General features: G+C 40.9%; 1 protein-coding gene across 1 annotated transcript in view; it reads right to left on the bottom strand.

The window, feature by feature from the left end:
- The window catches only part of LOC113406072 (protein WWC3-like), a 103926-nt gene that overhangs the window by 43184 nt on the left and 32820 nt on the right, over positions 1-27922 (bottom strand). The window contains exons 6-7 of the mRNA XM_026648399.1: positions 26890-27039; positions 24513-24586 (exon numbers count right to left, since the gene is read on the bottom strand). Of these exons, the coding sequence (XP_026504184.1) occupies positions 24513-24586; positions 26890-27039 (224 nt within the window). The remainder of the gene's footprint in view (positions 1-24512; positions 24587-26889; positions 27040-27922) is intronic.

Here is a 27922-nt window from a genome sequence, read left to right as displayed (position 1 = left end):
TTGCCATAATTTTTCCTCAGTTCTTAGGAATGTTGGCAATTAATCAAGAATACTGCCATGCTGAATAACTTAAAAATGCTCAGTGGTTTCATTTTATTACAAACATTTTTAGTTAATATTTTTTTAAGTCATGTTCATGAAACAGATTCAAATCTGATCAAGCCAAAGAGGAACATATTCATTTTAATCAGTTAAAAAAAAAAAAAAGATAGTTCTACGTTCAATCCTGATCAAATAAATCAACAAATTACATGCAATTTTATAAATATGGCAATTAATTATATCAACCCTGCTCCTGAAATCCAGATTACTTCAATGGTACTCTACGCATGCCCAGAAGTCCATCAGTGAAGATCCAATTGCAGTACTGGGGTCTACCAAAGGATTTTAAATTTTGTCAGGTGAGTTTGCTGAAAGACTATTGACAGACAGCTGAAGAGTAGTAGTGACTGGGACAGTGATAAGATCTCAAGCAAGATTTTTTTTTAAATGTTAACTTACAATAAACTATCATTTAAAAAAAAAATTTTGTTAATGAAGTGGGGTAAAAAAAACTGGTATGGAAACCTATAACTAATTATTGCATATTTCAAGTCTAATATGCACCCAACTACATTCCACATGTACTTTCTAACATTGTACCAAGTGTCAAGAGGTGTATTTACTGCAATAAAATTATGACCAGCACATTAGGGGCAAGATTCATCTCTTAAATAGAAGAATCACTTCTTATCACAAACTACAGTTACACCAGTCCCAGGAAAAGTTTTTCAATACCTAGTAATTGCACTACTTGCCATCCATCTCAGTCACTCTTTGAAAGGATTCCATTCATCCAGTTCTATAGGATTTTTTTTTAATTAAATATAACGGAAATCAAGGTTTCCCTTGAGCTGGATGTGCCTCTTCATGGGAGCTAACTAAAATGTTTCCTCCTTTTTTGTGCTGCTTTCTGTAGGTCACATTTCAAAAATGTGAAGTTCCCACATCAGATTTTTCATGTAACCATTGTTTTGATAGCCCTCAGGCAGGAGATTTAAGGTAATGTTTAAACCAATGGTCTCCTTCTTGTGTTACTCAATGTTGACAATCGTGGCTTGTCTTGAAAAGGACCTCTAACTATCTGAAGACTGTTTATTTGAGAGTACAAAACTTTCTTGTGAAGCATTTAGGGTTGCTACACCCAATATACCTGACACCCATGAAAACAAAGAAACGAAAAGTTAGGACATTTATCTTCTACTCCTCCACACAGCAGAACATACCTTTCCACTACTAGACACTACAGGCCACACAGAACAGCCTTAACTCTGTTGATGACAAGTCTTCAGAGAAGTATTCTTCTTAAAGGCTGGTATCCTTAGGAAAGCAGAGTTAAAGTTATAATGCATGGCCTATACTGGCTTATGGTAGCTGTAGTAATGGTTAGGTATGGCCTGTGGATAAAGGAGAAGTTAGTGTTAAGTTACTTAACTTCATTTCTTTGGTTTTGTGAGTTTGTCTCAAGTATGTTATGAGTAGAAACTAACACCTTCACAATGAAGTTTGTTTATTAATTTCCTAGGTTTTTGGGTTATTTTAAATTCTTAAGCAGGACAAGCGTGGGGCAGAGGAGAGGCAGAAGTATTGCTGCAGCTGGAGAAGATTTTATCTGTCAGCAGCTGTGCATGAACTTTTGCGTATCAGCAGCTATGTATGAAACTTTCTCTGTTGTGGGATAAAATCTAAAAGAATGTGTAGCTCTTGACAGGAGAATGTGTGCAGCAATCAGGTTTCCCTGGCCCCGCTCAATTAGATTTAGTCACACAGCACATAAACTAGCAGCATGATTATAGGCTAAAAATGACCCCTTCACACCCTCCCTTTTTTTTAAAAAAATAACGAAAACTGCTTGTTGCATCACATGTACTGAGGACACACCTTTCTATCAAGTTTGGGGTATCCAGAAATTTTTTTTTTTTAGAAAGACACTAGTCAAAAAAGACAAGTAGAACTTCCCTGGAAAAATTACAGCCAGAGCCCAAATTCAAGAAAACCTATTAAAAATGCATTAGGAGAAACCAAACAAACACCATACAGAAAATTCAAGGGGCATAAAAACTAACCTCATATGGCATTTCACGCTAATTGGCCACATGCTTGGAAATGCAGGAATTTATGCCCCACTTCAAGCCCATTTCAAAACGTAACCTAACTATGGAGTCGGTATAAGGCACTTCCTGATCATTCTTGGAGTGCTTCTTAGTGCTTGACCTTGCAACATAAATAATGTTCTTTTAACATAGTTTTTTGTAAGCGATAGTACATTAAAGACAAAAAACCACACTTAGTGGTGAGATGAGAGATTTTTGTCTTATTCTCATTAGGGCTGTCGATTAATCGCAGTTAACTCATGCAATTAACTCAAAAAAATTAATCGTGATTAATCACAGTTTTAATTGCACTGTTAAACAATAGAATACCAATAGAAATTTATTAAATATGTTTGGATGTTTTTCTACATTTTCAAATATCTTGATTTCAATTACAACACAGAATATAACATGTACAGTGCTCACTTTATATTATTTTTATTACAAATATTTCCACTGTAAAAATGATAAAAGAAATAGTATTTTCCAATTCACCTCATAGAAGTACTGTAGTGCAATCTCTTTATTGTGAAAGTGCCACTTATAAATGTAGATATTTTTACATAACTGCACTCAAAACAAAACAATGTAAAACTTTAGTGCTTACAAGTCCACTCAGTCCTACTTCTTGTTCAGGCAATCGCTAAGACAAACAAGTCTGTTTACATTTATGGGAGATAATGCTACCCACTTCTTATTTACAATGTCATCTGAAAGTAAGAACAGGTGTTCACATGGCACTTTTGTAGCCAGCATTGCAAGGTATTTACGCTCCAGACATGCTGAACATTCGTATGCTCCTTCATGCTTCAGTCACCGTTCCAGAGGACATGCTTCCATGCTGATGACGGTCATTAAAAAAAAAAAATTGTTAATTAAATTTGTGACCGAACTCCTTGGGGGAGAGTTGTATGTCTCCTGCTCTGTGTTTGACCGATATTCTGCCATCTATTTCATGCTACATCAGTCTCAGATGATGACCCAGCACATGTTGTTTGTTTTAAGAACACTTTCACTGAAGATTTGACAAAATGCAAAGAAGGAAATCTCACATTGGTACTAAAGATAGCTACAGCACTCGACCCAAGGTTTAAGAATCTGAAGTGCCTTCCAAAATCTGGGAGGGACGAGGTGTGGAGCATGCTTTCAGAAGTCTTAAAAGAGCAACACTCCGATGCAGAAACTACAGAACCCAAGCCACCAAAAAAGAAAATCATCCTTCTGCTGGTGGATCGTTATCGAGCAGAACCCATAATCACCATGGACACATGTCCTCTGGAATGGTAGTTGAAGCATGAAGGTACATATGAATCTTTAGCGCATCTGGCATGTAAACATCTTGTAACGCCGGCTACAACAGTGCCGTGCAAACACCTGTTCTCACTTTCAGGTGACACTGTAAACCAGAAGCTGTCAGCATTATCTCTTGCACATGTAAATAAACTTGCTTGTCTGAGCGATTGGCTGAACAAGAAGTAGGACTGGGTGAACTTGTAGGCTCTAAAGTTTGACATTGTTTTATTTTTGAATGAAGTTATTTTTTGTGCATAATTATGCATTTGTAAGTTCAACTTTCATGATAAAGAGACTGCACTACAGTACTTGCTTAAGTGAATTGAAAAATACTATTTCTTTTGTTTTTACAGTACAAATATTAATAAAAATAAATATAAAGTGAGCACTGTGCACTTTGTATTCTGTGTTGAAATTGAAATCAATATATTGAAAATGTGGAAAATATCCAAAAATATTTAAATAAACAGTATTCTATTATTGTTTAACAGTGTGATTAATCACTTGACAGCCCTAATTTTCATTACTATTTGAATGTACAGATACTCTTCTTTCTCAATTGAACGTTTCTTGAACTCAGTGGCAGCATTCCATCCAGTGCTGTTTCAAACTCCACTGTTTCAAATCCCACATATCTACACCAGCAACACCATCACAGGACCTAACCAGATCAGCTACAACGTCACCAGCTCATTCACCTGCATGTCCACCAATGTTATATATGCCATCATGTGCCAGCAATGCCCCTCTGCTATGTACATTGGCCAAACTGGACAGTCACTACATAAGAGGATAAATGGACACAAGTCAGATATCAGGAATGGCAATATACAAAAACCTGTAGGAGAACACTTCAACCTCCCTGGCCACACAATAGCAGATGTCAAGGTAGCCATCTTACAGCAAAAAAACTTCAGGACCAGACTCCAAAGAGAAACTGCTGAGCTCCAGTTCATTTGCAAATTTGACACCATCAGATCAGGATTAAACAAAGACTGAGAATGGCTATCCAACTACAGAAGCAGTTTCTCCTCCCTTGGTATTCACACCTCAACTGCTAGCAGAGCACCTCACCCTCCCTGACTGAACTAACCTTGTTATCTCCATACTGATTTATACCTGCCTCTGGAAATTTCCATTACTTGCATCTGAAGAAGTGAGGTTCTTACCCACGAAAGCTTATGCTCCCAATACTTCTGTTAGTCTTAAAGGAGCCACAGGACCCTCTGCTGATGTTGGAAAATGGTTGTCCTATCTGCATCAGGCTCAAGGTACCTGTCCCATGCATTTGCAACTATTTGCAAAGATTTCTTATTGGAGACTTTATGTAGGAATAAAATTATCTCATATCTGGTGTATACTGGAGGTTTTTTGTACTGATGTAGCTACACCAGTGCATGGTCAGTTACTGGTGTCCCATTTTGCACCAATGCAGTAGGTCTACCCTATGTGGGATTGCACCAGTGTATTTATACCCCATTACCAATGGTTACTTAGATGCAAGTTTCCCTACTCAAGAAAAGCCAAAACTGTATTTAAATCCACCTTTGGTATTTTCCCTGTGAAATTCCTTTTTGCTTTACTGAATGTGACAAACATTCTGAGATGTACAGTAAATTCAAATAAAGGTTGTAACATAGCAGTACACTTATATTATGTAAAGGAATAACACAGCAGTAGTTCTATACATAACAGTGAATAGCAGTTATTTTATTGGAAGGTGTATGCTGCCATCTTAAATCTGTGTTCACTTATGAACTACAGTGAACGTTTTGTTATTTCCTCTGTGAATCTCCCTCCTCTGCACTTTACAGGAGCACTTAAATTTTTTCAAAGTAAATTCTGATATTCAAATAAGCAGCAGTCAGCCTGTTGACCCAGAAAGCAATAATTTGATACCACCTACTGGATTATGGAATGCAAGCCCATCAGTACGTGTTATTCATGGATGGGAATGGGCAAAATGCCTAGAACACTGTTCAATGTTTCAGAAATTTAGTTTTTTCAGAAAAATGTTAAAATTACTCCATCAATAGAGACTTCCGTTTTTGGTATACAGCCTAATGAAAGTATTACTTTTTAAGTGTAGTCACTGTAAAATATACATCTCCAAAAGCCTGTAGCAGGAAGAAAAAAAATTATTTCTGAAAAACTGAGGTTTTACACAAGACTTTAAATGTGCATTTTGTAAGTTACATCTCTGTCAATACATTCATTGATTGTAAGAAGTTTGGGAAACTTCTTGTAAGAGGTGGTTAGGGAAAGCAAATGTATGCTCTGACCCTGAAAAACAAAACATACCCACTCTTTTTGGAACAGGCCAAAAGTAAAAAAATGGCTGAAGTTTAGAGGCTGAAAGTTGGCATATGCACATTCAATAGGGAACACAGACTTAGTGACAGTAGGGTTTGAGAAGTGTGGGACGAGAGAGAAATACTACAGGCAATTAAAACACCACTTCTGAGCATGCTCAGTACACAGCATAAGGGTCAGCTTTGAGAAGAGCTGAATGTACTGCCCAACCTCACATGCACAAGCGCAGCTGCTCTCAGATTTGCTTGAGGGAGAATGCAAATATGCCCATGAAATACAAACAAAAATGCTCCAAAAACCCTACAGGGGCCAGAGAAAATGTAAACTACTGAGCTTGTGATTTTTAGAGTTTCATCACAATATGCAACATTATGCAAGTTTTAAGTTTTTCTTTTTTTTAAAACGTGCAGTTCTCATGACCGAAGCTATATTTTAATTAATGTAATTTTTGTTATCATAAAGGTCTCATTTGGGGATTAGAGGTTTTTTTAAAAAAAATGTTATTCTCTGCCTTTCAGCCTTTTCCTTTACTCTGTAGTTGAAGGCAGACCAATGGTTGCTGCTCTCAGATCACGAATAGGGCCCTGAAAACAGTATCAGGGAGCAACAAGGCAGGCTTAGCAAATGGTAGTTATTTACCTGTAACTGGAGGTTCTTCAAGAAGTGTGATCCCTATCTATATTCTGCATGTGGGATACGCATGCACACCACATGACTCAGTCCAGAGTTTCTTGCAAGTAGTGTCTGTAGGCTCGCACATGCATGGTACCTCTCCTTGTGCTCCCAACCAACAGCATAAAGGCTGGGGTGGGCAGACATCTCCAGTTTTTCACTTACCGCAGTGTAACCAATCCACAGCACAGAGGACAGAGGGTGGGTAGCGGAAAACAGATAAGGACCACACATCTTAAAGAACCTCCAGTTTCGGGTAAGTATCCTCCATTTCTTCTTCAAGTGATGATCCCTAGCAAGCAGTCGTCAAACTGGTGATGATTGTGAGGATGCAGAAGTGATAGCTGACTATACCCTGTTTCCCCGAAAATAAGACAGTGTCTTATATTAATTTTTGCTCCCAAAGATGCGCTAGGTCTTATTTTCAGGGGAGGTCTTATTTTTCTTGGAGCTTCGGGGCCTTATATTCCGGGGTGGCCTTATTATCCAGGAGGTCTTAGTTTCGGGGGATGCCTTATATTACAGCGAGAGGCAAAACTGGAAGTAGGTCTTATTTTCGGGAGATGTCTTACTTTTGGGGAAACACGGTAGTACTGCTGTCCCCAAAAGCCAGAGCTGACAACTGTACAAGGTCGTAATGGCTTGGGAAGGTTCACAAACAGCTCCAAGTAGCAACCCTACATATCTGTAGTAAGGGTACGTCTCTCAGAGATGCAGCTGAAATGGCTTGCCCTCTGTGGAATGAGCCTTTACCCCTTCCGGGGACAGGAGGGGATGCCAAATAGCTGGTAAGAAAAGGTAATACAACCGGAGATCCATTTTGAAAGTCTCTCCACTGACACAGGTTGATGTCCTGATACCTCTACTATGGAAACAAATAGTTTAAGGTGTCTTTCTTATGTCCTTTGCTCATTGCAGAAAAAAGGCCAAAGCCCTCTGGGCGTCCAGAGAATGCAGTTCTCTCTCCTTGTCTGAGACATGTGGTTTAGGAAAAAAATACAGATATGTAGATGACCTGACTCATAGGAAATGGAGAAACTACCTTGAGTATGACTCAAGGGTGGGGGCAAAGCAAGACCTTTTCTTTATAGAAGGCAGTATATGGTGGGCCCACCATAAGCACTCCCAGTTCACTAACTCTTCTGGCTGACCTTGTAGCTATCAGAAAGGCCACTTTCATGGACAGATGGGACATAGAGCATGTAGCCAGCAGCTCAAAGGGGGTCTTAGTGAGAGGTGATAGAATAAAATTGAGGCCCTACTGAGGTGCGAACTTCACCACTGGTAGAAAGGATCCGAGCATCCCCTTCAAAAATCTAGTTGTGACAGGGTGCTTGAAGATCATACGGTTAGCCACTGGAAGATGGAAAGAGTTGACTGCTGCTAAATGCACCCATAGGGAACTGAACACAAGACCTGAGGACTTAAGGATAAGTAGATACTCTAAAACATCAGGGATTCTGGCGGACTCTGGAAACAAATTGCATTGATGGGCCCAAGCAGAGAAATGTTTCCATTTAGCTGAGTAACAGCTTCATGTAGAAATCTTTTTAACTTTGGATTACACTCTCCTGGAACATGACCACTCTCTTTCTCTCTCTCTGATGGCCATCCAAATACACAGCTTTGAGTTGTTGCGGCTCCGAATTGCAGTGCGTGACCTTGCCCATGTTGTATTTGCAGTTCCAGCAACAAGGGGATGCTCACAGGTGGTTGCACTGAGAGTTTCAACAGATCTGTGAACCAGAACTGTCTCGGCCAGTTGAGCATGATGAGGATGACTCAAGCTCTGTCTTAGCAGATCTTCCATACAACTTGTGCGATCAAAGGAATTGGAGGGAAGACATACCCCAAGTGACCCTCTATGACATCAGGGAGCAATGAGCCTTTGCCAAGACCTGCTCTAAAACAGTATCGAGGAAGCTTCCTGTTTGCCTGAGAGGCAAAACGGTCCCAAGCTAGCATTCACCATTAAGCAAAGACATCATTGAGAATAGAATCATGACTCCCCCATTCAGGATTTACAGAATAGTGTCTGCTCAGGCAGTCCAGTAGGGAATTTTGAATCCCTGGTAAGTAAGCTCTGATAAGGATATGTGATGTCTGATGCACCAATTGGAGAGTGTGACTGTCTCTATGCACAAAGAAAGGGCTCTTGTTCCCCTTTGCTTGCTTATATAAAATACTATTATATTGTCCAACATTAACTGAACATGTTTGGATTGGATGAGCAGGAGGAAAGCATTGCAGGCCTGATGGACTTCCCTGGATTCTAGTAAGTTGATGTGCATTCTGGACTCCCAGGGAATCCAGCCACCCTGTGCCACGTGACTGACAATGTGCACACCACAACCCATTCCTCCTCCTCCTCTTCTAAGCATGCAGCATCCACGCTGTGAGATGCGGGGACCTGAATGCTGGATGCAAAACCTGACCGTTACTGAGTCAGAAGATCAGGATGAAGAGGAAAGGATAGGGAAGGCCGAACCAGTAACATGAGGAGGTCCGAGAACCAGCATTGTCTTGGCCACACTGGAGCAATAAGAATGAGCTTGGCACAATCCAGTTTAAGCTTGAGACTGACTTGTGGGATGCATGGGAGCAGAAACCCTCAACTCTTGCGTGGCAATAAAGCACTGTTTCTCTGAGCGTTTCACTGTAGGGGGCAACGAAGCTGGGGTATTCTAGAGGGCCTTTGAAGGCTCCAGGGAAAGTCTCATTTAACAGGATGGCTACTCTCCCCTGGAGCTGGTGGTTGGAGAATATCCAGCATCTTATGGTCTAAGAGCCCCTTGTCCCAACTGTGGGACAGATGCTGATCTTGGTATCGATAATGATCTGAGTGCAATCTCTGGCGCCTATCCGGGAGGACAACCCGGAGGTTCTGTATTGACAACAGAAGAGCCAACCCTGATGGGGCAAACAACTGATCAGACTCATCTGAAGCCAAATAAGGAGGCAGCACTGGTGCTGAAGAGAAGTAGAGAGTCGGCACTGGTGGCATCGAATGGGACACACTCCCACCCACTACCAGGAAAGGTGTCGGCACCCAGGCCAGAACCAAACTCCAGGATGGGATCTGCCACCACGATGATGACGGCACCGAAGAATGCACCAGCATCAAAGGGTCTTCAGTGCTGGACCTGGCCTCAACTCCAAAATCTACAATTCAGCTGGTTCGAACTGCGGTGCCAATGAACCCGGCAGCTCTGCGACATGACCAGAAATTGTTCGGGGCACTATGGAGGACGAGCCGGCGGAAGCCATAGCACCAGAGAACCCCTGAACTAGCTGAGAGTCTGGGACTGAGAGATAAAGTAAGTCTGGTGCGGGCTGGTATGCCATCAGCGTGGCGACAGTTGGCACTGGTGCCAGCATCATTGGTACTGGACTCAATGGACACCCCAGTGCTGGAACCAGAGTTGACAGTACAGGCCCTTGCTGCTCACAGCACGGTACCGGGACCAGTTGGATGGACCTGCTCCATCCCACGTGCCAGAGGGAATACAGTGCCAGTCAGCACTCCCCTTCAAAGAGGGGTCTTCCTGAGCCCTGGAACGGTCTCAACTCATTTAATGGGTCCTCTTCTTCACTGCACCAGAGGAAGTTAAGTGACCCCTTTTCCTCTTGGGGGAAACGACAGAGCTTGAGTGTGCAGCAGCATCACCTGCCAGATCCAAAGGGTATGGCTAGACAAAGTTCTCCAACTCTAGTGCATCAGCACAATTCTTTTTCCACTGAATGTGTATTATTGATTAATTTATTTCTCAAACACAGCTATATCAGTGGTGGAATCAGACAGCTTTCTCTCACAGCAACTCAGAAAGCATTAGTACTTATTATGCCCCAAACCCCTCATGTAATGTACAACCGCTGTGATTAGGAGATGAGATGCAAAACAAGGCGAGTTTGTAAGTCACCCATGTGTGCTAACTATGGAAAGTGCTTAGATACCACAGTGATAGATACAAGATCCTGAATGCAACCGTTCATCATAAGGTTGCCAACTTTCTACTCGCACAAAACTGAACACCCCTGCCCCACCCCTCCTCCAAGGCCTCGTCCCTTCTTCCTGGCCAATGGGAGCTGCGGAGCTAGTGCTCGGGGCGGGGGCAGCATGCGGAGCCCCCTGGCTGCCCTACACCTAACAGCCGGAGGGGGGACCTGCCACTGCTTCCGGGAGCCTGACTTAGCCCCGCTGACTGGACTTTTAACAGCCTGGTCAGCGGTGCAGATTGGAGCCACCACGGTCCCTTTTCGACCGGGCATTCCAGTCGAAAACCAGAGTTCATCAGCTCACAGCACTCCTGTAGAATAGTTATGGGCAGGTTGTGAATAATAGCTTGTTGAAACTTTAGGAGAATTTAAATAGTTAAAATGTAAATACCCAAACTGAAATTTGGCCAAGACACTGTGACACATGGTCTTATATGAGCAGAACTTATGTTCATGTTAAAACAAAAAAGAAGGGGGGCTTGTCTACACTGGAAATTTTTTCAGTTATACCAATATAGTTATGCCAGTATAACTCCCTTCTTCCAAAGCACTATAAGCTACCCCTGAAAAACCCATTCTTATTCTAGAATAAGACTGTTCACATGGGCGTTACACTGTTATAACTACAGCCATTTAAAGTCACACCCTACGTTATAGCAATATAATCTTTGTGCATCGACAAATCCTAAAAGATCATGGGCCTGTTTCTAACAGCTGCTGAGCCCCTGAAGTTCCTATATAGCTTCATTTGGCATTTCTGGTGATTGAAAATTGAGCTGCATGTGTCATGGGAAATGTTTGCTGAGTCTTTTCAGTGCGGAACCACATACCAATGGATGTAGGGGAGCGGATAAACACTAATTTTGCAGATTGTTCCTGGTTCTGACATTCCACTTAATGGTCTAGATGTTCTTCAGGAAACCACAGCTGGAATACATGCACAAGAGCTGAAGCACAAAGTATGTAAACTATACAATACCAATTCACAAGTGTGCTTTCATTTGTATTGCATTCACATTAAAAGGAGGAAATACTATCGACTGGCTCAGTAAAATATCATATTTCATTTGTGCATGGAGCATTTTGGTATGAAACTTATGACCTGCATTAAAATGAAAGCTACAAAAAATGATCATTTCCCATTACAAAAAACTCTGAAATGGCATTGTTTAAAAAAGGTAAATGTGATGCTATATCAGATCATTGGCATAAGGCTTGTAAAACGGCTTACACTGATACCTGATTTTATTTTTTCCCCACCTGATATTGCAGATGACCAAATTTTTTCCAGATGGCAATATGAAATAAACTTTACATTGGGTATTGTTTCTGTTGGGAGAAGTCCTTCCTGACCATACTTAGTACTGTTTTTTCTCAGGAAGCTGAGAAATGTTATAATATAGTGATTAACGCTGGCTGTGGAGCTGCTGTTTCCTTGCCAATAAAGGGCAGAGTCTTTAAAAACACTCCATTCATTTTTAGCCTCCCTTATGTTCCTTTATAGGTTCCTTTCCCCACTCCTGATCTACGTTATGAAAATATTGTTGTTTAAAGAGACTTTTAATTGCAATGTGCAATGAATGCATACGTTGGTTTTATAGCCTGCTTTGAAAATGCTGTGATTTTTAGAAACAGAAATACCTTTATTAATGCATTTCAAACACTAACAAACCAAATGAAAAACTTGGTGAAGATAAAGCTAAGGCTGCAAATACATATTTATTAATTACATCACTCATTACTTTAGTTATAACAAAAGAACAGATGTTTGAATGTCAGGAAACTAGAAGGTTATAGTTCAAAACAAACAAATGTCAGAAAATCTCAAGTGCCTGGATCAAGTCATTTTTTGAGATGGCAAGAATACATTAGAGGACTTCACTAAAAATGAAATATTCTCTCTCAATGCACATGTCTCAGACACCCTGTGTTATATACCCAGACTTTGCCAAAATAACTCTTTTGGCAGGAAGAAACACATTTGTGAAATGTCAAGCTATAGGATCTTTACTATGGAATTTAGGAGAGCTCAAAATTGCCCTATAATGGAAAGTTTCTTACAACCTCAACTGTGGAGTCACAGCTGTGCCGCCATAATACTGCTGCTCTGAGTGTTTCAACACACTGAGTCTTCACAAAATACCAGGTTTGCTCTCTTAATTGCCTGACTAAGGCAATGGCAATGGAACAATGTGAACCCACCTGCAGGATGCAACCAATGTCCTTTGCATAAATACAAACTACAAGTCCTGAATTGTCTGTTGACAGCTAATCTAAACTTTTAGAGTTTGGTCTAACGTTTCCTTGGAACTTCCTTGGAAAGTAGTTGGAAAAATGATGCTGTCTGACCTCAGACTAGAGAAGAAAAGGTACAAGTTATTGCTTGTGGCCTCATATGAGGATACCTCCAGGTAAGGAAGCCGTGATTTGTTAATTAAGTCTGAGTTCAAAAATCAGCTGGCATCAGAATAGGTTAAAATAACTGGGCAAAATTCTTTTCCAAGGTAACAGATTACACATCTAATGATTCATCAACATCTATCTACAATAAACTAATGTCATCTTGATCACAGGCAACCGTGCAAAAGTGCGCACTCACAAATACTCAGTAGTAAAAACAGATTTTTCACATGCACATTTTTATTTGCATTAGTTTAGGCTTTCACAAAGCAAGATTTCAAATTTAAAGCTCCTCAGCATTACCCACGTTACTATTTTAAATCTCACTATTTCTTTCTGTGGAAAATGAATAATTTCTTTCTCTACAGCTCTTGGATTTGTTTTTTCATTCTGGCACACATACAACAGTTAAATCATTTTTGCACCTTTTGACCTTCAAGCTAGCCACATGATCATGTATTTCACTGAAACTCTTTCACTAGTGCTATGATCAGTTCAGCTGTAGATTCATGCCAATCTCATTACAGTTAAGCAGTGTTACTATTCAAATTGTATTTGACCAACAGCACAGGATAAGAAAATTGAGCATTTTTATTCCTGTTTTAAAGTTTGAATAGCTTTTTCGTATTCTCTCTGCCAAAAACCAGACTTGCCCAGGTTATGGTACTACAAATGAGCACTGCACTGAGAGATCATTTTCTTTTAATGTGTACTTGGGTCTATGACTTTAGATTAATAGCTGAAAAAAGGCAAAATGCACTATTTCTAATTTGCATCTTGGAAAGATACTATGCGCTTTCTTCAGCAAAGAAACAGCTAGCGAACAGCAGCGGCTAATGGGAGTTTTGCGAGGGAGTTCTCCAGGTGAAGGAGGAGCGATTACGTGACCCACGGGGTAAGTTTGTCTGTAGTGCATGTGTTTGTGTTGTGCTTGCTGCTTGACTGAAATATACCGTGTAGTCTGTTTGTTTGGGGGACCGTGTGCTGAGCCTAGCAGCCTGCTAGGCAAGGCTGACAGCTTCTTAATAAGGCTTTGATCCCTAAGCCCTTTAGCACCCATCAACCCTTAACCATGGGGTGGGGCTACTCAGGAAGACCAGGGCTTTCAAAAACCCATTCCTAAGCAACTAGAGGACCTAGCAAACAGGAGAGGCTAACGGGGGAGTTTTGCGATGGAGTTCTCCAGGTAAAGGAGGAGCGATTACATGACCCTTAGGGTAAGTTTGTGGTCTGCAGTGTGCGTGTTTGTGGTGTGCTTGCTGTTTGACTGAAATATACCGTGTGGTCTGTTTGTTTGGGGGACCATTTGCTGAGCCAGAGGAGCTAGTGAACAGGAGTGGCTAAAGGGAGTTTTGCAAGGGAGTTTAGAGGGGGAGTGTATGTGTGTGTGAGTGCGCGCGCTTGGTGGTGGTGGTGGGGGGGCTAGATACACTTAACATTCTTTAAACTTAAAGCCAAAAACACCCCCTGATAAAAACAAAACATCAACAAAGGAACGAGCTGCAGGTGTAAAAAGAGAATTCAGGCAGAAGTCCAACAACAACAACAGAGTTTATTGCACCCAATGCAGCATGTATGATTACCTGCCCTATGGGCGGGTGGCGTAGGTGTGCATTCGGTGCAAGGAGCTCCTGGCCCTCAGAGTCCATGTACGGGCTTTGGAGACCAGGGTGGCTGAACTGGAGGAGCTAAGAGAGACAGAGAGGTACATAGATGAGACTTTCCGGGACACAGTAGAACAGTTCCATCCCCAATCTGACAGCCTCTGTGCTGTTGAGGGGATGAAAGTCTCATGGAAGGAGAACATCCAACTGGAGCAGAGGGAAACAATCCCATAGTTGGGATCCTCCTTCTAGATGATGCTGTGGTATCTTCTTGCATTGAGGATACCTCTCCGCTTGAGGGAACTCCAGTTATTAGGAAGAGACAGGTAATAGTGATGGGGGATTTGATCATTAGAAACATAGATAGCTGGATTTGCGATGACTGGGAGAACTGCATGGTGACTTGCCTGCCTGGTGCGAAGGTTGCAGATCTCTTGAGACATCTAGATAGACTTACGGGTAGTGCCAGGAAGGAGCTGGTGGTCATGGTACATGTAGTTACCAATGACACAGAAGGTCCTGGAGGCCAAATTTAGGCTGCTAGATAAGAGGTTAAAGTCCAGGACCTCCATGGTAGCATTCTCTGAAATGCTTCCAGTTCCACACGCAGGGCCAGTTAGACAGGCAGAACTGCAGGGTCTCAATGTGTGGATGAGACTATGGTGTAGGGAGGAGGGGTTTAGATTTATTAGGAACTGGGGAAACTTTTGGGAAAGGGGGAGCCTATACAGGAAGGATGGGCTCCACCTAAACCAAAATGGAACCAGACTGCTGGCACTTAAAATTAAAAAGGTCGTAGAGCAGTTTTTAAACTAAGGGCTGGGAGAAAGCCGACAGGTGCGGAGGAGCACCTGGTTCGGATAGAGACATCCCTTAGGAGAGGATCTATTAATAGAGATTCTCTGTGTCCTAGTAAGGAGGAGAGGATGGAAGATGATAAAATACAAGCAGGATCTGACGAGAAACAGTCACATTAAAAAGAATCCCATTCAATTACATCATGTAATGGCAGACAGCTAAAAAGTGACAAGTTTTTAAAGTACATATATACAAATTCTAGAAGTCTACATAATAAGATGGGTGAATTCAAGTGCCTCACATTAAATGAGGATATTGATACAATAGGCATCACAGAAATTTGGTGGAATGAAGATGATCAATGGGACACACTAATACCAGGGTACAAAATATATAGGAAGGACAGAACAGGTCGTGCTTGTGGGGGAGTGGCACTATATGTGAAAAGAAAGCATAGAATCAAATGACTTAAAAATTTTACATGAACCAAACTGTACCACAGAATCTCAATGGATAGTAATTCCATGCTCTAATAATAAGAATATAGCAGTAGGGATATATTACCGACCGCCTGACAAGGATGGTGATAATGACTGGTAGATGCTCAGAGAGGCTATTAAAAAAAATAGAGAGGCTATTAAAAAAAATTCAACTATCCCCGTATTGACTGGGTACATGACACCTCAGGACAGGATGCAGAGATAAAGTTTCTTGACACCTTAAATGACTGCTTCTTGGAGCCGCTAGTCCTGGAATCCACAAGAGGAGAGGCAATTCTTGATTTAGTCCTAAGCAAAGCCCAGGATCAGGTCCAAGAGGTGAATATAGCTGGACCACTTGGAAATAGTGACCATAATATAATGAAATTTAACATCCCTGTGGTGGGCAAAACACCACAGCAGCCCAACACTGTAGCATTTAATTTCAGAAAGGGGAACTACACAAAAATGAGGAAGTTAGACAGAAATTAAAAGGTACAGCGCCAAAAGTGAAATCCCTGCAAGCTGCATGGAAATTTTTTAAAGCCACCATAAGAGAGGCTCAACTTAAATGTATATCCCAAATTAAAAAACACAGTAAGAAAACAAAAAAAGTGCCACCATGGCTAAACAACAAAGTAAAAGAAGCAGTGACAGACAAAAAGGCATCCTTTAAAAAGTGGAAGCTAAATCCTAGTGAGGAAAATAGAAAGGAGCATAAACTCTGGCAAATGAAGTGTAAAAATATAATTAGAAAGGACAAAAAAGAATTTGAAGAACAGCTAGCCAAACACTCAAAAAGTAATAGCAAAAAAAATGTTAAGTACATCAGAAGCAGGAAGCCTGCTAAACAACCAGTGGCGACACTGGACAATCGAGATGCTAAAGGAGCACTCAAGGATGATAAGGCCATTGCGGAGAAACTAAATGAATTCTTTGCATCGATCTTCACGGCTGAAGATATGAGGGCGATTCCCAAACCTGAGCCATTCTGTTTAGATGACAAATCTGAGGAACTGTCGCAGATAGAGGTGTCATTAGAAGAGGTTTTGGAACAAATTGATAAACTAAACCATAATAATTCATCAGAACCAGATGGTATTCACTCAAGAGTTCTGAAGGAACTCAAATGTGAAATTGCAGGACTAGTATTTTTTTTAATTTAAATCAGCTTCTGTATCAAATGACTGGAGGATAGCTAATGTGACGCCAATTCTTTAAAAGGGCTCCAGAGGTGACCCCGGCAATTACAAACTGGTAAGCCTGATTTCAGTACCAGGCAAACTAGTCGAAACTATAGTAAAGAACAAAATTGTCAGACACATAGACGAACATAATTTGTTAGGAAAAGTCAACATGGGAAATCATGCCTCACCAATCTACTAGAATTCTTTGAGGGGGTCAACAAGCATGTGGACAAGGGGGATCCAGTGGATATAGTGTACTTAGATTTTCAGAAAGTCTTTGACAAGGTCCCTCACCAAAGGCTCTTAAGCAAAATAAGCTGTCATGGGATAAGAGGGAAGGTCCCCTCATGGATTGGTAACTGGTTAAAAGATAGGAAACAAAGGATAGGAATAAATGGTCAAGTTTCAGAATGGAGAGAGGTAAATAGTGCTGTCCTCAGAGGTCTGTACTGGGTCCAGTCTTATTCAACATATTCATAAATGATCTGGAAAGAGGGGTAAACAGTGAGGTGGCAAAATTTGCAGATGATACAAAACTACTCACAATAGTTAAGTCCAAAGCAGACTAAGAAGAGCTACAAAGGGATCACACAAAACTGGGTGACTGGGCAACAAAAATGGCTGATGAAATTCAATATTGATAAATGCAAAGTAATGCACGTTGGAAAACATAATCCCCACTATACATATAAAATGACGGGGTCTAAATTAGCTGTTGCCACTCAAGAAAGATCTTGGAGACATTGTGGATAGTTCTCTGAAAACATCTACTCAATGTGCAGTGGCAGTCAAAAAAGCATACAAAATGTTGGGAATAATTAAGAAAGGGATAGATAAGACAGAAAATATCATATTGCCTCTATATAAATCCATGGTATGCCCACACACTGTGTGCAGATGTGGTCACTCCCATTCAAAAAAGATATACTGGAATTGGAAAAGGTACAGAAAAGGGCAACAAAAATTATTAGGGGTACGGAATGGCTGAAGAGAGATTAAGAAGACTGGGACTTTTGAGCTTAAGGGGGGGATATGATAGAGGTCTATAAAATCATGACTGGTGTGGAGAAAGTAAATAAGGAAGTGTTATTTACTCCTTCTCCTAACACATGAACTAGGGGTCACCAAATGAAATTAACAGGCAGCAGGTTTAAAACAAACAAAAGGAAGTATTTTTTCATACAATGCACAGTCAACCCATGGAACTCCTTGCCAGAGGATGTTGGGAAGGCCAAGACCATAATACAGTTCAAAAAATAACTAGATGGATTCATAGAAGATAGGTCCTTCAATGGCTATTAGCCAGGATGGGCAGGGATGGTATCCCTAGCCTGTTTGCCAGAAGCTGGGAATGGGTGACAGGGGATGGATCATTTGATGATTACCTGTTCTATTCATTCCCTCTAGGGCACCTGGCATTGGCCACTGTCGGAAGACAGGATTCTGGACTAGATGGACCTTTGGTCTGACACAGTATGGCCTTTCTTATGTTCAGAAGCATAATCATATACTTCATGGGAGATGTGGCATAGTTACTAGAATATTTCAGAATGGTTTTGCTGATGGAGTATCATATAAGGCATTAAACTACTAGCACCATTAAGAGTTGTGAAAGAAGCAATTTTGCTTTTGATTTCTCTTGCTATGCAACAACTGTCAGAGCAGTGGTCTGTGGTGGCCTTTCCAGCTTCCACCAACTACTTTCAGAAGAGGTGGGCTCTCACTGATATAGCAACGGAAGCCAATACCAGTGCTCCAAGAAGCTCCTTGAGTCACTGCTCCAAGTGAGATTGTATTAATGTGACCACACCTCCTCCTTCCACTTCTGTAGGGCGAGACTGGCAGGGCTCACAGATAAATAGTAAATCCCATGGAGGTAGCATTCAACTGATATTTTTTAAAAGGTGGGGGAGGGGAGAGTCAGGGGTGGAAGGAAATAGATGTAGCCTCCCAGTGAGCTGGACTGAACAGTAATACACTTGAATTATGAACTTCGGCCCAGAGCAATGGATTCAATGTGCGAGAAAGGATGTTTTCTCCAGAACTTAAAGGCGGTCAGAATCCCCAACTCCATCCAGCAGAAGCTGCTCACAAGAGGTGGCAAATTATCCAATGTGGGAAACTGTAGAAAAATCTCTGTGCATGTCTTAATTTACGTAAATATCAAGTCACTCAGGATGGTACAGGATGAGAATTTTTGAAGGAGGGATTTCAACTCAGATCACCTTCAATGGGAAGGGAGAGGGGGAAATTTTTCTACTGCTACTGGGTCATTTCTCCCCTAGGGAATTCAATCTGAACTCTCACACTTGCACTTCTCTGCCAAGAGGCTACGCACACAACAAGTAAATCAATCAGAAAATCATATTTTTTTTTCCTTTATACATGGCAAAGCCTAAAAGTTACTGCTATCTGAAGCTGCTCTATCTTCCTGACTCTGTAGGAGTACAGGTAGAATATCGCATGCCATATATTACCACTTTTACTTTTTTCCATTTTTTTAGAAAGAGCAAAGGGAGGTGGTTTCCACCCTACACGGTGAGTCTATTTTAAATTTTCTGTTAACTTGTTTGTTTTTTTTCCCAAATAAACAGAAGAACTTGTATAGTGTACTGATTCACTGTGTGCTACCAGCATAACAGATTGATTCCATGTTACATTTAAGAAGCAAGGAGTCATGGTAAAATGTTTTACAATTATTATATACTGCAGCATTTTAATTTTCTAGTTTGTAGATTTTAATCCAACACAGCACATTCCTGCACCCACGCTGTGCAGTTACAGTAGATGTTTCATCAGCCAAGCGAGGCTGAAGACAAAAATATTTAATGGAGACAAAAGCTCTACAGAAATGCCAGCAAGCTAAAGGGAAGGAATGCATGATAAATGAAGAATGTAACTAGAGATAACTGGTAGGGGCAAATTGAGCTTTGTGCAGTTCCACTCAAAACTTTAAATGCCGATTACTACTATACATTATACTGGGCAAAATAAAGACTTTTTTAAAGCAACTAACACACTTCTGTTGAACAATAGTACATTGTCAAAGTGGTTATCCCTGGATAGCAAAATTGTATCCTAGTGGCAATTTTAGAAAAATATTTTTTAATACAGAGGGCCTCTTTTATTCAGTAAAAAAAGTCTAAATTTAGTTCGTAGAGAAAGGTTTTAACCAGGTCACTTCTTGATGTTCAGATAACACAAGTACCTCACACTTAGTGAAATGCTCAGCATTTCCCCTCTATTTATGCTTGAGCTACATGCTACACCACAAAGAAGCAACCAATATGTTTTTCCTGGCATCAACCAAAAAAATTTCTGGGAGGGACATGTAGAATATCTGATTGTACCTCAGAAAAACTAATTAACACCCCATCCCACATAATTTATATAGTAAGATACAAATAACCCCGATTATATTATATTGCACAAACCTCACTTCTCTCCTGCATCCTTGATCAATGTCACATCTCTCCTAGACTGTAACTGTGGGGCAAGGCCTTTGACCAATTTCTCTGTACCATGTCATATGGCACTATATCTATAGCAGGGGTAGGCAACCTATGACACGTGTGCCAAAGGCGGCACGCAAGCTGATTTTCAGTGGCACTCACACTGCCCGGGTCCTGGCCACCGGCCCGGGGGGCTCTGCATTTTAATTTAATTTTAAATGAAGCTTCTTAAACATTTTAAAAACCTTATTTACCTTACATACAACAACAGTTTAGTTATATATTATAGACTTATAGAAAGAGCCCTTCTAAAAACGTTAAAATGTATTACTGGCACGCAAAAGCTTAAATTAGAGTGAATAAATGAAGACTCGGCACACCACTTCTGAAAGGTTGCCGACCCCTGATCTATAGAGTGCATTTACAGAAGTTATGTATTGCAGGCAATGTACGACGCAAAGAGAAGATAGGCTGGTCATGTAGTCTGCAGGCAAGACAATAGGTGGACAACTCACATCAGTAACCGGATCCCCAGAGACCCCAAGCGACCGCTGGACCGACCGAAAACGTGCTGGGCCGATCCCATGATAAAACTCTGTGGCCAGAAATGAAAAGAATGTGCTCACAACAAAATGGAATGGTGTGGCGTTGACTTGCATTCGTGTAGGGATGGACGAGGAAAATCCGGACAAAGGTGATTTACAGAAGTTGACTGTTTCAGCATGGTCTTTCATTGCTGCCCAAACCAAGATCCTTTCTAATTCCTATGGCCTTCCCTCTAGGTTTATGATCGCAGTGAGCTGTACTATCCAGAGTGCCAATGGGCCAGTGTTTTTAGCAGGTTTGTAACCAGTGTGTTAAAAAACTGTACATTATAAATGTCTATATCTTTTGAATCATTCCTCAGTCATGTTTTCCCAATTATATAAAAAGTAATGACCCACGGAAATATATTAGTTTTTTTCTTCCCTCCCAACTCACAATCACAGTTGGAAATTAAGTGGCATACATGTTGGCCCTGACGAACAAAACAGGATTCCTTAACTCTTTGAAGTAGATGGAAAGGAGCAACAACTTGAAAAAACTTTTAACCAAATCAAAGAGTTAAATTTCTAGCTTCCCTCAAATTTTCAGATTAAATTAGGCCTTATAAAACAAAGTAAAAGACAGTGCTTTTTTTTAATTAAATAAAAGCTCTTCCAACTACCAGCCCTGAAACAAGTGACTTGACTAGCATCACACAGGACTTCTGTGGCAGAGGCAGGGATAGAATCCTGTTCTCCAAGGCAGTATTTAACTGCCTTGACAATGACCCGCTCCATTCTCTTCCTGCACTCCACTGCCTAATTCACTCCACATCTCCCAACTTCTGGTACACTACAGGGAAAAAAATGTGTGTGATCATGTAATTAAAGATTGTATCACATTGCTTGTATGCACAAAGGGATGCACAGACAGCCTTAATTCTGGCATTTCCTAACTTCTAAATGCTTGACTTTGCCACTGTAATAGTGTACTTTTAACACCGTTTTTGTAATTCCTTGCTTTTTAAAAAACCAAACTGAAAAAACAAAAATTCTATCAAATAGCATCATATTGACACCTACATGGATGATTAGTACCGTTGGAACCTTTAGATCTCTCACACAGACTACTTTTGCCATTTAAACTAAGGGGTCCCCAAACTGTGGGGTATGCCCCCATGAGGAAGGTTCAGGGAGTCTAGCAGGGCCAGGGCCAGCCCCAGAGGGGAGAGGGGTGGGTAGGAAGCACCACCCAGTCCCACTCTGCCCCAGCCCAGTTCTGGACCCAGCCCCAGCTCCGCTCCACCCCCTGCTCTGCCCCCAGCCCAGCTCTGGCTGCAGCCACAGCTCTACTCCATCCCCTACTCATCATCCAGCCCGGTTCTGCCCTCATTCGCTCTCTGCCCCCAGGTCAACTCGGCCTCTGCCCCAATTCCTCGCCCATCCACAATTCTGCCCCCAGCTCCACCATCAACTCAAGCTCCTCCATTATTGGTATGGAGTGTGACAGGAAAAGTTTGGGCACCACTGCTCTGTGTGGTCCGGCAATAGAGGGGGATGAAACACACACACTGACAGTGGGTTTCAGTGATATTTGCTGGCAGCAGAGGAAGCTCAGGAATCTTAAATTCCACTCCAGCCTTTGGAGGGAGTGTCTCTGGTGGACACGGACTCTTCTGTCCATTCCATCCAAGACTTCTTCTGCTCCATGCCTTGCAACATGTCCGTCTCTTTCCCACCCCTCACTCTTCGTCCTAGTGCCATTCTCCTCACCTAGCCAGTCCCTGCCTCCACTCCTCAGGCTTCTAACCCTAATCCCAATCTCACTGAGCAACAAATCCTTGCCTCACCCCCTGGACTCCTCCTCCCATACTCCTTGTTCAGCTATTCCCAGTTCCTCCTCACCCCCTGGCTCCTTGCCCACCCAGTTCCCCCTCTCTCATAACCTTGTCTAATCTGTTTCCCCAGCCTCCAGTCCCATCCTCCACTACCCATGTTCTCCATCCTCACTGGCTTTCAATCCCAGTCACTCTCCCTAGGTTCCTTGCAATCTGTCTCCCAGTTCCTGTCTCTCTGCCCAGCCAATCCCAGTCACCCTTGCCCAATTCTTTGCCCCAATCTACTTCTTCCCTCTCCCTTCCTCCCACATCCAGCTCTTGTGCCCTCTGCATTCACATCAGACAGCTTCCTGCTGCTCACTTCCTGGGTCCAGCAGCGGTGCATTGGGAACATAAGAGTCAGCCTCCCTGCTTTCAGTCCTGGTGCCCAGCTGTGGCCGGCAGCAGCAATTACAGGGCAAGTCCTGCTCAGCCTGGGCTGGAGTTATGCTCAGTATGGACAGAATCTTCGAAGAATTTAGCTGTGAAGTTTTGGTAAGTCATCATCAAGCAAGTGTGAAATGCAATTATTCAAACTTGGCCAAGATTATTCTGATTTGAACAGAGATGGAGAAAAGCAAATCCCTAACAGTGTTACCCCCACCCCCTGCCAAATGTCAAGACTCTGCTTTAAAGCATGGGGGTGCGATAGCTTCCGAAAGAAAAGGTCACCAGAATTTATTATCAAGAACAAAAGATCTATTTTTTCTAGCTCATTCTCAGAAATGCCTGAACCACTTGAAATGTTGAAAAAATCTGGCTAAGGCAGACACCTGACTTGGAAAATGTCAGACCCAAAGGTTAAGTTTTGGCAAAGTTATACCCTACTGAACACATGGCTGTGGGAGGTGTCGGGCAATCTTAATAATGGTGCTACCAACCCTGCCTATAAAAAACACAGTTACATGGATGCAATCTTATTGTCCTCAAATTACCATTTATGCTAGTGATATCCTATCACCTTCAATGGAATTGCACAGGTGTAACTGAGCACATAATTTGAGGCGAATGGAGCTGCTAAGTAGCGCTGCAAACAGAAATTAGTTAACAATTTTCTTGATGCATAAACCAGAAAAGTGTCCAATTTACTTTTACAGAGCTATGTTGGTTCTGCAGGATTGATACACTAGCAAAAAAAAAAACTAAGTCAAATCACTAGGTAGGCAGATATGACCAAAGGAATTAGTGAAGGATGAACCAATTTTCAAACATTTTGTTTTTAAAAATAAAAAACACCCTTTGTTAATTAAACATATTAAAAGTTTTAAAGCACTGCTGCTCAGTTAAGAAAGTTTTGTTTTCACTTGCTTGTTTTGAGTTTTAAGTTTATCTACACTGATTTAGTTAAACTAATGCAAACCTTTATGCAGTCATACTTATATTGACTTAAAACTGGTTATATTGGTTTAGCTTGCCCTGTAAATTTACCAACATGAGCTAAACAGATATAAACTGGATTTAAATTAATTTAAGAGTGTCCACACAGGGTTTTGCGACGGTTTAACAAAGCCACTTTAAAACCACAGTTTTAAACTAGTGCAACTTTGTGTGTGTATGGGGCTTCTGATATGTCTGACACGTGGATTTTCCCCTGAAAACAAATATTGTAATCTTACTGATAATGTTATGTTGCAGTAAACCTCAACTACCTCTGCACTAAGCACTAGCAAATACAGTTAATCTATCTTTCAGGAGGTACACTGAAAGTGATATCATTGCTTGGTTTCAAATCTATTTCCAAAGCTTCAGTCACAAAGAACAGAAAACAGGCTTACGTTTACTTACCTCTTTTTGGCCTCTTCATATTGCCAGCTCAGTCTTACTTTGTCCACAAGTCTCGTTTTTTCATCAAAACAAAACTTTTTTTTTTTTTTTTTTTTGGAGTAGAGGACCAGGAAGAAAAGGAAAGGTGAAGAAACACAACACACATTAGTAATAAACATTGTTAAAAGAATATAAATAAAATGTATTCTCCCTACCCAAGCTTACCAAAAAACTGTCAATGTTTCAAATAAAAATGTGTCTGCAAGAGATAGTTTTGATTCTTAAGATATGAAATTGGGTTATTAATAAATTACCTAAAGGTGCAGTAAGTGTAAAGTTAGCCCTCTCAGTAAACAGCCTTTCTGGAAATTAAACGAGTTAGTAACATTTAATTATGCATTGTCAAGACCTTCCTAAGTCAGAGCTCAAAATGTAAAGAATAGGATGTACCAAACGAGTGCAATATTTAATTGCTTATTACAATAGCATTCTTATTTTATGGGAAAATTCAGTGCAAAGTCATTGGGTTTTGCTTCCAAAGCAAAAAGAAAGATGTTCCCTATATGTTGAAGCATTACTCAGTATTTTAGTCCCTGGAATCCATGGCTCTTTACCTTAAATTTATCTAGAAACAAACAACAGATTAAACAGTTTTATTCCAATGTGCTACAACTGCTTCTTGAATCAAAAGGTTGCAGCACCGTCACCATGTTGCAATTCTTACTGTAGCAAAGCGAGCTCTCTTCTGCAAACCCTCCTTGGGCAATATGCTCCATCACATGCAGCTTTAGTTCCTCCCCAAGCCAGCCACATATAGCTTAATAGCTATAACTTCTCTGGATCCCCATACCAGATCACTGAGCTTCTAGTCCCTTGTCAGTTGCCTGTCCTACTCTATGCACCTTCAGGCACAGGTAACACAATCCACCAATTTCCCACTCACAACCACCAGCTGATACTAATTCCCCCACTGCAGAATATTTTTCAAATTCAGGAGTGCAAGGGTTATCCCTATGCAGTTATACATTTATATTTTCTAACCAAATGTATACTATACAGTCTTCAAAATATACCATAGTTGGTTTGTCTTGGATGGTATTCAGTGTGCATTCTGAAGCAGAAAACATGGCTATTATCCTTTTGGTAAACTAGGATACTGCAATCTGATCCAGTTTCAACAAATGACTCTCCAATTGTACCACGATTCTCACTTTGGACCACGTGAGAAAAGTTTAGTGCCAGATCAGTTCCCTCAAACTCTCCACAGATCACAATTACACATCATATTTATAAAAAATTCCCTTTCTACTCACCCATCGCTCATGGGTGAAAGGGACTAGAGGGAAAACAGACCAAAGAAAAATGTATGGTATACAACACTCAGAAAAAGCAGTTAACTTAACGCTCTTGAATTATAACAAGCTTTGTATCTGAAGTAACATTCAAATTCTTATACTATCGCACTGTGAATGGGCTCTCAACTCCACTTCAAATTTCCTCAGAAGCAGTTGCTTACTTTTTGCCCATGGAAACCTAATTCAAATGACCAAAGTAACAGTGCATGGTAACCATTTAACTGGCATGCACACAACAGTGTAATTCACATTGGGTTGTTTAAGTGTGGTCCTTCTATACTTTTCTTGAACATGATTTAAAGAAGGGCTTGAAGGAAATGACAGCGAAGGCCTGACCGACCAGATCAAGAAGGAAGTGGATTCTTCTAAAGAAAAATATTAGAGCCTTAGTTTAAATTGTAAATTTCCCTCTATTTTGGAAGAAAGCAGTAGAGATCAACTTAGCTCTTGAATCTTTTAATCCATATGTAAAGATGAAACCAGTGTGGTAAAAAAAACACGACAGCTCAGAGGGTAACAGATCCTTGAGGCAAATGTAAACCTGGGCACTTACAACCCTTTATTTTTTTTCCCTCCAGCATGGCTGTAATACCAGTAAAAGTTTGATGCTTGGTGCAAACAGCTGGCAACAATTGCACTATAAAAAGGCAAAACCACAGACTGGGAGGCTTGTGAACACTCCTGTGGGGAACTATTATTCCGGGTCTACTTTGCCATCTGCCCATTAGTCATGGAGATGGTTAGAAAGTGATCACTTCAGCCCAGACTGATGGAACTGAGAAGCAGATTCCTTTGCAAACACATTTCACAAAGGCCTTTCGCATGTTTGAGAATTAGAATCACAAAGCATATAACTAGTGAACATTATTTGCACACTATTAAGCCAAAATGGATTCTTTTAAAAATGGAGAAAAAAAAAACAAAAAGAGTATTTTCTTCCAAGCATCCATCTTTGAATTAAAATGGAAAACGAACCATAATCATGTGACTAACACAAAAGCTGCTTATTTTCCACAGCAAACATCTCACATTGGAACACATACCTCTCCAGTGATGTCAGTTTGAGAACAAGCATCACAGTGTTGTTGAGGTAAACAGGAATCACGGAGTGAACTAGAATTGTGCTGGAGACCTTGCAGGGAATCTGTAATACAACAGCTATTCCTGAATCCATCCGTTAGCTTCGCCAGGCTCTAAAAAAGAACATTAAAAAAAGTGATCTAGTAGAATCTAATTCTGGTTGTCCATTTTTAAAAAAAAAAAAAAAAAGTAGAATGATACTCCACCCACTACTTTTTCTATTATTGGGATATAACAGGATGTTTATTAAAAAAGCTACCTGTAAGAAAGTCAAATTTATCATTTCATTCTGTGAAATGGGAACTTTGTTTTGAAAACTCCATTTCCAAAAAACCCCCAATGATTGTATATTGTATGTGAGTGTATATTAAAACGAATGTAGTTTAAATCCAAGAACAACAAATAGTTAAGAAATATCTGTCAAAGTTTCAGTTTTCAGAGCTGTGAATAGCTCTGACTTTACACACAGCAGCTGCCATCTTCCAGGACAGACAGCAGAGAGGGCCACGTCTTACCTGTCTCTGCCTCAAACACACGACACTCCTCAGTGACTAATCCCTCACTCATCTTGAAAAAATATCACCCATTGCTTCAATTTTAATCACAGTTAATTTCACCCCTGGATTCTACAATCGTAAGGTCCATGCAGCCAGAGAGGTTTTTCCACTTGGATTGCGGGAAGGGCAGCACTATGAAATCTGTGGATCTGAGCAGACTGTGTAGGTAAGGGTATAGAACAGCACGGAGGGAGAAGGGCAGGTAAGACACAATCATGCAAAATAGCAACTGCCAGATGGAAGGCAAGTTTTCAGTTTGTTAAATGAAATGTTAATTAAAAGAAGAAAGCCAATATCATGATTTTTATACAAGCTTAGACAACAGGATTTGGGGTTTTTTAAAGTTCCCATTAAGCAGAGTTTCTCTTCAAGATTAATAGCCAACTTTTAATTTCATGATTTGACTTTTTGATTATTCACCCTTTCCTGCAACCAAATG

The sequence above is a fragment of the Terrapene carolina genome, unplaced genomic scaffold (assembly GCF_002925995.2).
Source record: "Terrapene carolina triunguis isolate 2854851 unplaced genomic scaffold, T_m_triunguis-2.0 Scaffold22, whole genome shotgun sequence".
NCBI classification, from domain to species: domain Eukaryota; kingdom Metazoa; phylum Chordata; order Testudines; family Emydidae; genus Terrapene; species Terrapene triunguis.
The sequence above is the reverse complement of the archived record's forward strand: the minus strand, read 5'-3'. Positions and strand labels throughout refer to the sequence as shown.